General features: G+C 38.7%; 1 protein-coding gene across 6 annotated transcripts; it reads right to left on the bottom strand.

Annotated features, from left to right (window-relative positions):
• Positions 1-18: 18 nt before the first annotated feature.
• On the bottom strand, positions 19-9,267 carry smpd4 (sphingomyelin phosphodiesterase 4). 6 transcript variants are annotated; one of them, XM_079486936.1, is made up of 20 exons: positions 9,144-9,267; positions 8,717-8,801; positions 8,529-8,615; positions 8,023-8,159; positions 7,843-7,918; positions 7,446-7,542; positions 7,253-7,305; positions 6,963-7,114; positions 6,711-6,843; positions 6,361-6,432; positions 4,072-4,161; positions 2,983-3,131; positions 2,707-2,797; positions 2,471-2,571; positions 2,204-2,367; positions 1,769-1,974; positions 1,453-1,683; positions 1,178-1,309; positions 962-1,090; positions 46-837 (listed from the first exon to the last, which is right to left on the bottom strand). In XM_079486936.1, the coding sequence occupies exons 2-20, from the start codon at positions 8,753-8,755 to the stop codon at positions 514-516; spliced, it is 2,463 nt and encodes an 820-aa protein (XP_079343062.1). In that variant the 5' UTR covers positions 8,756-8,801; positions 9,144-9,267; the 3' UTR covers positions 46-513. The 6 variants fall into 6 exon arrangements, with proteins under 6 accessions (XP_079343066.1, XP_079343062.1, XP_079343063.1 ...); XM_079486937.1 differs by having other exon boundaries at positions 9,201-9,264; XM_079486935.1 differs by having other exon boundaries at positions 208-837; positions 4,009-4,161.
• Positions 9,268-10,841: the final 1,574 nt, after the last annotated feature.

Genomic DNA, 10,841 nt, shown 5'->3' with positions numbered 1-10,841 from the left:
TACACCTGTAGCCTATAGGCGTTTGAAAACCCGCCAAACTGAGTCGTCATAAATTCTGGTTTATTGACAGCATATCTCTATTGAGAGAGGACTTGTTTTCAAAAAGTGCACTGGGCACCTCAGTGTAACATTCAATCACGCACGAGTTACTATGGTAACGACAGCAGTACTACTTCCTTTAAACCACGGCTGGGAAATTCAACAATGACACAGGAGACATTCAACAAGTCCGTTTTATTAAATACAGTCAGGTAAGTGCCAACTGTGGACTGTTCTTGGGTTACACTGGAAAAATAACACTATATTTGTACACCATGACCAAAAATCTGGATTCTTACACCTCGGGTGTCTCAAAATATACTTCAAAATACTGAAACAATTTGCATTTGATAAACTAATCCTTCGTTTTGAAGTCCCTGCTGGATTTTGTCAGTTAAAAAGTCCCAACAGTAAATACCGTTTAAAAACAGCAAACAATCCAATAAAAAGGAAACAAAACACTTGGTTCTCAGACTACTTAGTCTTTTGTTTTTTCGTGAGGATATTCAACAAGACCTCATAGAGGAAGCTGACAACAAGAATGAGTCCAGTGCTGGACAGACCCCCAAAGGAGAGGAGAGCCAACAGCATGTAGAGCAAGAGCAGTAAGAGAAGGGTGCGATAGCTAGCCAGGCCTCGCAGGCTGAGACGGGCTCGATGCTGACGATCGCTCATCTGACGCATCATCGGGCTCTTTCGCGGCTGCTCCGCCATGACCGAGGAACTCATCAAGTAGTGTCGTCCCACTCTGCCCAGGACATCCTGTCGAGAGCACAGTGCCTCCATGTGTTCTCCTAACTGTTAAAACAGTCACACAGAACCCAATTTTGAAATAATGAAGCCCAGGTATATCTAAATCAAGAAAGCTTAACTACATTAAAAATGCAGTAACTTAGGGTGGCCCTGTAGGTTATATGCTTACCCTTGCGTTTATAAAAGAAGAGATTTGGAACAGCAGTCGAACCAAAAAAGCATTTTCATAGCTCCTAATAGGCTGCAGCTCTGGATCTCCTTGATATTCAATTTCAAATCTGCGAAGGCCATTGATGATCTGTGAACAATTTTAGTACAATTTGATTAATTCACAATTATGATATGCAAAATGAATATGTTGAGGGTCGGCAAACTAAAAACTTACCTGCAACCTGCCCAGGTCTGTTAACAGAAGGCCATTCTCACTTGGAATGCAATCTGGAAGTTGTTTAGACCCCCTGTCATTTTCAGCTGATGCCACATTTACAATCAGCTGAGACAGCTGTCCTGCATTTAACTATAGATGAAAAATGAAGACATTAACTTTTTATTTTGGGTTTTATAGAAGCCTATTGATTTTTTTAGTACAATATAAATATATGCACACACATTTCAAATGCAAGTATGTGAAGTTATAAAACACGAATAATTTAAACTGACCCGGAATATCTGACAAAGGTAGTCCAAGGCTTTGTCCAAGAATTCGTGGGTCTTTTTCACACCCTCTCCCATTTCATCCATCTCTCCTCCGGTAAAAGTATTATTAAGATCCGAAGAGCCAACACCAAACCATGAGAGAAAAGAGTTATTAGCAGCCATCTCTGTAGAGTGATCCGATATTCGTTTAGCTGTCTGTCGGGCTTGGGCGATAATCTGGATCAACTTTAACATCTAGAATAATGTTTTCAAAAGTATTTTAAAAACATGATTGTTTCTTGCAAAATCAAATCATAACCAGCATTATATGTTAGCTTACGGTTTGACGCAAATCGGGACCAAACATCAGCTTGTATTGGCAATCCTGCCCCTCCAGGCTGTACACGTGACTTTTGACCTTGAAGACGCTGTCCGTGCCCATTGGCTGGCGGGACGAAAGGAAGCTTCCACCATGCGAAGGTGTTAGGAAGACACGGTTCTGCCGCTGCAGGATGGCATGTTCTGGCTCCAAGAACAGCTGCTCTCCTGGAGGCATAAAACCATTCAATAATGATCTGCTCTTAATGAAGGGACAATGGCTCTTAGCAGGATAATTAAGATTTACACGACTGTTAACAATCACTCTTCCAGAAAGCCCTGCAGATGAAACCATTCAGAAAGGAGTTCTTTACTGTATATTATTAAAGGACATTAATATAACACAAACAATAACTTTCTGAGAATCATAATGTAGCTGAGAATGTTTCTTTTGTACCATTCTGTATCATGTCTGCTAGGTTTGGCTGAGCAAAGACTTTGGCAACTCTGAAGACCATCAAGGCATTTTTGGCGTTGACCAAGTCTGTGCGCATGGCTCGATTTAAAAAGCTCTGGAAAAGCTTTGTATACATTAGAAGATTCTCCTGCACAAATGACGCCCTGTAAATAACAAACACTCGGTTAGCTGCTGTTGATTTGAAGGTCAGACGTATCAAACTACACTGAATGCTTCCTGTGCCCAAACATCCAATATGTAAAATACCATTTATCAGGAACTGTTCTGTTCTGGCCATCTGCTTGCGCATTGCTTTTTTCTCCAGTATATCTCCACGGTTGAATATAACTCAGCCATGTCTCTAAAACCTAAGGAGACAAATAATCAAGCGTAAGGGCAGATTTCTTGAGACAACCTTCACAATGATTTAAATGTGAAGGTTTTATTGAACAGCATGTGCCCTCTGCCCAACTTTGGATCCAAAAGTCATTGCGGACATTTACCGCTCTGAATGACGCATCCAAAGGCCAGTGACCGAAGCAATGTTGTAGGAAGACGTACAGCTTCTGCTGGACAAACCTCTGCACCACCACACTGTAGGAGAGAGAGTGAATGCATATTGACAGAGCAATAAAAGAGAAGACAGCTCAATCAAGCCAGCAGTGCCTGATCGGGTGAAACGCTTGCCTTTACGACTTGCCACCTTGGATTTACAGATGTGTTTTAGTAATACAGCATGATCTGCTGGAGAAATTGATGGATGTGCTGTAAAAACCCACCGTTTGAGCTCTTCCAGGGGACTGCTGTGGGAGTGAGCAGAGGGCGAGGAGGGTGTTGATTCCTGCTTCAGGCTATTGGAGAAGCCGTGTAGATGTTTGACCAAAAGTCGCACAACAAGAACGTGCTCTTCTGAGGGCAGGAAGGGCTCCTAAAACATTGTTTAGACATAGTCAGACAGTGCTCTGGATTATTACTGTACGTATGACCCAGTTTACAAATGGTATTAACATAACAATGTTGTTTAAGGCAACCTTAATACAGATGTAACAGGGCCCGACACGTTTTGTGTCTGAATCACTCAAACAACATATGAAAGCTTTCAAAATGCATATCATTGCATTTGTAGGATAAGACTTACCTGTCAATCAACATGCAATGACACAGAACATGCACATGTACATCAGTTAATATAGGAACTTGACTAAAACAGTGCAGTAGGATTTAAATTTAAAAGTATGTTTGAAAGGATGTTTGTGCTTTATTGCTGCCATGGTGAGTGATTTATTTGGGTCACAAAATCAGAGATCCTTAGTTCTAACTCTGATCACGATTGGAAAAGCATGTCTTGTCTGACCGCATGTCAAACCCCAAGAGAAATGACCTTGACAAAGCCCAAGACAAATGTTAATACCAGATGTAAACAAAGCCTCAGATATGACTGACAACTCCTCATACAGCATCCAAAGAATAGTATTCTTTTCTAAAGCCATCTCAACTGACGTTTCCATTCAAAGCTTAACACATTAGTTTCTTTCTGAAACAAGACTAAAGATGGGCAATTTGGTCTGGATATTTTGTGTAGTGTTGTGTGCGTAGTTGAAGGCAAAAGAATAGTTAAAATCATTAAAATGTCATGGTTTTATAATTTAATAATAACAGCTCTAAACATTGGAGTGTCACCTAACATTAAATCGCTAAACGTACTAGTCATATTAGTTTAAAAGTCACACATTATAATCAGACCAAATCTCCCAACCATTGAACAACCGTAATGGTTTACCTAAAAGATTAGTGTTTAAACCAACCCCTAATCTAATCTCAGTTTGCCTCCAGGAAGCCCGTGGAACTGAATGAAAAGGTAAAAGTACTTGGTATGTGTGGAGGGTCCCAGAGCCTGGAGTGGCGGGGGGTTGGCACAGCATGCTGGACATACTGAGGCGGTACTGCAGCAACGCCAGCTGAAGGACCCATCACAAACGGGTGGAGGAGGAAAAGGAACACAGTGGTGGGGTTGGAAAAGAAGAAAAAGGGGACAGGAGCAGGGCAGTGGACATAAGAGAAAGGAAAAAGAATACGAGTGCATTCCAAGAAAAATAGTTGGACAATCAGGACAGAAATGGGAGTGTAAAAAAAGAAAAGAACAAATCGATATTGACCACAGACACACAAATGCAATGAAAATGAAGATGATGCAGTTGTCCTTTTCACAGGTGTCCATTTAGCTCAACTGAGTTGTGGGTTTAAATTCCTCTCAAGTAATAATGTAAAAGGTCTGGCTAATGCAAGGCAAACATTAAATAACACGTGTAATAGACTGTTAAATAGTGATCTTAATTTTCTAACTATGCATGATTATATAAAGCCACTGTTGACAAATGGTGTATACCTAAGAAAATAAGTGTTTAACTGCTTTGGATTGCAATTTTCAACTTTCTGCGACCATCATTTGCACAGAAAGCAAAACAAGTTTGGGAATGATGCTGCTAGCTTGTAAAAGTATGTTCAATTTATATTGCTTGCCCTCGGGAAGCCTGGCAAATCGAGTCAAGGGAACCGAGAAACATTATTTGTAATGTGGGCCTTGGTTCTAAATAGAAGTGTCTGTTTAACAAAGTAGGTTAAATTGCCTTCGGCTCTTTAGTGCTATCTAATCTCTCAATTTTTTTTAATGAATCCGCAAATATTTCATGAGTTTATGATAGAAAAGGAGACACTGCATCTTTTTCATCACAAGTTTTAACAATGAAATATACTGAAAGGAGTCACCAATTTACTCTTGATTTTTGTATGAAGTCTGATCATTCTTACTCTAACTAAATTTATACAAATGAAATTCTTTATTCAAGGTGGATATTCATCACTAGATTGTAAGAGTCAGAAAACTGGTGACTTCTGGCTTATAATCTCCAGCACACATCAAGATACATGAATGTCCACACTTAAGATGCTCAGGGCTGACTGGAGGGAGACTCGCACTGATACTGGCTGTAAATAACACGCAGAGAGAGAAATAGACTCAGAAGCCAGAGATGTCAAAAGCTTACATACACCCTACAGCCAAATAACAAAGATATGTCAAAGAGCTGAGGGGCAACATCATGCAGACTTAAACACAGAGGAAGCTGAAGCACAGCTATTTCAACCACATGCCAAACTAATGCATTTGTGCTTTTGCCTGATTTGCACCAAACAACAAACATTGCAGAGCAAACATCAGTTCACAGGTTTATGTTACCCTTTCTGGCCCTTCTAGCAGTATTAAGCTTGATTTTGCACCCTTAACAGAAAAAGCATTAAAGAAATAAAACAGTTCAAGGCACGTCTTGCAACCACAGACCACAAACTTCCAGAGGGTGGCATTAGACGACAAGAAGAACGTGAAATATAATTGACCATTTTGTTAATAATAAATAGCACTGGATCAAGGAAGCGCTCACCACCAGCTACAGAAGACATGTTCAGCTAACCTTAAACATATGACTAAAATAAAACCATATTTTTTTCAGAACTAATACATAGCCCTGCTATAACAAACCAGTTAAATGACAAAAAAGTCACATCTGCTTTTGTGTTCTATAAATGAAAAGATCACAGATCAGAAGAAATGCTAAAAAATTCACACCAATTTTATATTTTTGTTTAAGGTTACACACTTAAACAATGGAAAAATAAATTGAGTATTTATAAAAAAATAAACTGCGATTACAAACTTGTACTGTACTGTATTGCAAAAAATACTATTGTTTCATAAATGCCAATGGATTAAATCTTCAGCAATTTACAAAACAAAAATACCATTTATATTAGGTTAAAGTAACTAAATAGGACCACATTTAAATTTTACAGAACTAAAAATATATACATATGCCGTAGACCAATTAAGATTGAATCCCACCATAAAGAGTTAAAAGCCAGAAAACAACCCAATCACAATAACGCTAAACATTTATTTATAGTATTCATTTTGCCAAATTGAAAAGTGTAAACAAAGAGAGCAATGCATGTGTGTCATCCAAAGAGAGAGGCTATGAGTCAGGGTGGGGATCGTGCACGGAGTAGGAGCAGCACAGGGTTGGAGGGTGGAGACGGCTCTCTCCACCAGCCGTGCAGTGGAGAGAGAGAGGGTGAGGTTTTAAAGACCTCTGGCATGTCCTTACCTTCACCTGAGGAGACTGTAGCTTCTGGTACATCTCCAGAGAATAGTGATGGAGCCACATTTCCACAAACACCTACAGGGGTGCACACACAACCAGGAAGTTAAGGCCCATTCCTACACATTTTACTTGAAACATGAGTAAAGAAACTGTTCAGTCACATTGTAACCTACATCAATTATTGCTTCAGTTGAGCAATGCAACGTTACATTTCAGTGGACTCTGACTAAAAATTAATGACCTTGCATTTAAAATCTTTATTGCATCAGAATAAAATATAAACTTTAATACTGCGGGAGAAATGTTAGTTATTATCAGTAAAACCTAAAATAATAAAAATAAAATTTTATTACCTGCAGAAGCGTCTCTGACCTCCAGATCTCTTGGGCAGTGGGGTCAGCATTGACCGAGGGCTGATGGGTAATATGACGCTTCAAAAGACTATTGCTGTGACCACCATAGCCAACATAAGGCACACTGGGAGATCTAGGAAAAAAGCATGAGAGCTCATAAAATCTGTAACTGCGGTTAATCTTGGATTAAATTAGTTTATTATAGGATTGATCAACTACAGCAAAGTAATTTCTCAAATTATACCATGATACCTTGGAGCAGGAGCAGCAACTGAGCCCCTGTTGTCTGAGAAAGGGGATGGAGGCACATTGCCTTCTGTTGGGAGGAAGTACTTTAGGTAGGTGTCAACAAGCACAAAGTATGCGCTCTCTGAACAACTCCCATGCTGCCCTGGGGGGTAGTTCTGAAAGGATGATTAAATATTTCAACAAAGAGCCAATAAAATTCTGTAATGCTTAAAAAACAGCCAGGGATCAAAAATCAAATAACAACCGTATTATTTGTTCTTGAAAAACAAATTCCCCCAGTGTTATACTCTTACCTTTGGTGCAATGAGACTGGAGGCAAAGTGGAACATGTAGTATTCAAAAGGATCTAAGAAAGATTAAGAACAGATAATTATGCGAGAAGAATATGTATAAAAGTGATGTAACAGGCGTGTAACAGTTTAAATATGTTATATAATACATAAAAAAGTGACTAATTTTGAGAGTTCAAGGAGCTAAGAGACATACTGAGTAATAGAAGGCCTGACATCGGGAACTGGATCTTATTATGAAACAGAGGGCAATCCGGCAGAACTCCGGTCTGAATGGATAACTTTATAGGTCCCTGTATAAAACAGTAAACAATTAATATCAGATTTGGATAATAACTTTTTAATTGTAGGTTAACGCACACACGCGCACAATCGAAGCTTGCAATCAACAACAATAGAATACACTAAATCTACTGTACTTTATACATGTGACATTGAACACATGATTTTTGGACAGCAAGCGAGAACTGAAAGATGTAACAATTCAAAAGATGAAGCTCAAAATCATCAATCTTTATCAATGTGTTCAAAGTGAATGTTAGACTTAACAAAACCCTGAAAGCACACAATGTTTGTAAGTATTGATAACTTACAGGCAGAAAGTTGACTGGAAACTCATATTTGTACTCCTCAGCTTGTAGTTTGTATACTAATTTCATCATTGAACCACTGTTGAAAAAAACATAAAACTTTGTCACAACAAATCTTTCCGCCCGATGGAAAAGATTTTAATGTGTGGCAAGACTTACAAAAAATACACACAACAAACAAACCTTGGGTGCAGGATGTCCATGACAATGTTGTACTCATTTGAGCGGGCCTGCAAAAATCGAAGGTTCCAGCCAGAAAGGATTCCATCCGGGCTCCCAAATACACTTTCCACCAGCCAGGGAAAGATCGCATGCAGCTCCTAATCAAACGACAATTTCACACAATATAGTCATGACATTCTTATCACCAAGTGCATAGCAGCACACGTTAGCCTCAAAATGACTCATCCAAATAAAACTTGGCCTCAAAACTGACAAAGTCAGCCAAAAATAGTGCAGGCATTCAGACAGAACACAGTTCAGAGGCACTGTCTATTCTATTCTACAATACTGTTCATTTATGTCTATTCTAATCCAACCCGAACGTAACATTTAATTCAATATCTGCTATTGAAGCTTCGTTTTAGGGTTCAGAACAACCTTCCTCAAACTCAACTTACAAACATTATTGATCAAATTCATGGCTACCATTTCAACATTCTGACATGTCAAAAATCGAAGAACTGTACCTTAGCAGGGTAATCATCTATAATTTTGACCAACTCATGACATCTTTGTTGAAAAGGTTTATTGCTCCAGTCTGCCTTTAGATTGGACTGTAAAGTTGCAAATGTGAAACACAAAGACACGACTATTACAAAGTGAAATCAACAACAGCCTCGTAATACAGTATTTAAGACATTTAAACGTTTCTTACCAGGAGATAACTGGGCTGTTGTAGAGCAGGTGCAGCCATGAAAACTCCTCTGCTCTCAAACTGCCGATCTTAGCAGTACTCACACCTAAATGATCAAAATAAGTATTAGTAATACTAATAAAAGCACATTCTACTGCAGCATACACTACGTACAGTACCACTATTTAAGTTATGCTAGACAATACAACTTATGAATGAAAAACGTCATGCTTTGCTTGTCTGTGCTAAACACAGTACTTTGGACTATTTATATATACATTTTTTTCTAATATTGCAGTTTACATGCAGGTTAGCCGGTTAGCTCCACTGTCAGCTAACTGACTAGCCTGCACATTTCATTGAGCGTGCTGAAGCTAACGGTTCAACGGTGCATCGTTTACATAAGACAGACATTTAAATGAGCTAAACCTGTTACAGAGCAGAATACCTCTCACAAAAGAGAAAGAAACACAATTTCTCAGGAATTCCAATTGACCGCGCTTACATCCAACAGTCAAACGCAGCAACAACAAATACTTCCGCCAAACTATGTAACAGCGCCGCCTATTGGCTAAGCGCAGGAATGACGTCATGACCATATTACGAGTCTCGTTATAACAACTTTTAATTTTTGAACTTTTCATGAAGAAAATCAAAATCAAAATTCCTTAAAAGGGATCTCTTATTTTAGGTATGTTTTATTTAACCCCAGACTTTAAATACGTAAACGTATGGCTATTTTACTTTTAATTGTTCATGTATACTTTCATCTTTAAAATCTAAATGTTTTTACCTGTTCATGTTTGTACTTGAGGTTATAAATTCCCACTGTTCACTTATTTCGTTTATCTGCAAATATTTTGTAATAATGTTCTTAAATGTATATATTTTTGGAATATATGCTAATAACACATACAAAGCATGTTTTTGATCTTTCCTTTGTCATAGTATGTCTGTGAATTTCTCATTAAACTCAGTCAACTCATTCAACCTAACAGAGGAAACCTCAAATGCAACATGAAAATAAACTCTCAATTTCCTGTTCCATGTTTATTTGAGAGATTTCAGAACAAACCTCAATGCAATGATGGATGGAGATGGTTTTTCATCCCCTTAAGGTTCCATTAGCAAGAAATAAGTTGGTTTCTGGTTGCATTGTCTCAGAATTGTCATCCTGCGGACACCATTGAGAATCATTGCCATATGCTCTCCTTGCACAATTATTTGTATGTTCCTTTAAGAGCTGTTCAGAAGACAATCTTAGCCAACAAGACACATGACAGCTCTGTCTTGGACGGCAATTAATACTGCACTTTATCTTTCCTTTCACTGACTCTTTACATTCTTTTTCACTCTTTTTCTTCTTTTTTACTCACTCCAAATTGTGAAGGAGACAAAGGAAGGCAACTACTGCAGTTTCATCGCCATTGCCCCTAAGGTAAATTGGCCCTTTATCAAAGGCAGACCTCATCTATCAGTGCAAAGACGGGTATTGAAATTGCTCTGCTGGCCACAAATCAGGCCAATGGATCGGGCCTCTTATCTGGAACAAGGCCGCCATCACTCTCCAGTGAGAAGGAGTGGAAGAACCTGGCACGAGGACCTTTTGGTTACCGGGCTGATGGATATGACCCCCCTTGACCCTTGGATGACCAGATCACCTTGTGTAAAGTCACATCAGATGCTGGTAATCAGGTCCATTATCCCTCACTTTCAACTCTGTCTTCCGCAGGTCAATTCAAACAGATAAAGAAAAGCATTTAGAAGGGCAGAGAGAAGTCAGTCAATGCATGAAAGTGATGTTTTAATGAAATTGCTTCTCAACATATTTTTTTGTTTATAATTTATGACTATGATTTCTGTTTCCTAATGGAGATCTGACACATACATTTAAAACAAAAGGGAAATTATATTCTCAACATGTAGAACAATAGATTTTTGATCAGATTGAAGGATTAATGAGATGCTATTGGTCGTGTCATTATAAATGCCCTCTGAAACACATTCACTGTGTCCTGACCACAGAAGTGTGAGAAGTGCTTGTTTGTTGTTCGACTCTCTCAAGAAGCTCGATGCAACTATGGGCTTAACCAACGACTTGGTTTTGAAACAGGACTTATTTTTGTTTCGATCAATGGCAGACTGA

Source organism: Barbatula barbatula, assembly GCF_947034865.1.
Source record: "Barbatula barbatula genome assembly, chromosome: 22".
Classification (NCBI taxonomy): Eukaryota; Metazoa; Chordata; class Actinopteri; order Cypriniformes; family Nemacheilidae; genus Barbatula; species Barbatula barbatula.
This window is presented reverse-complemented; position numbering and strand designations above follow the sequence as displayed.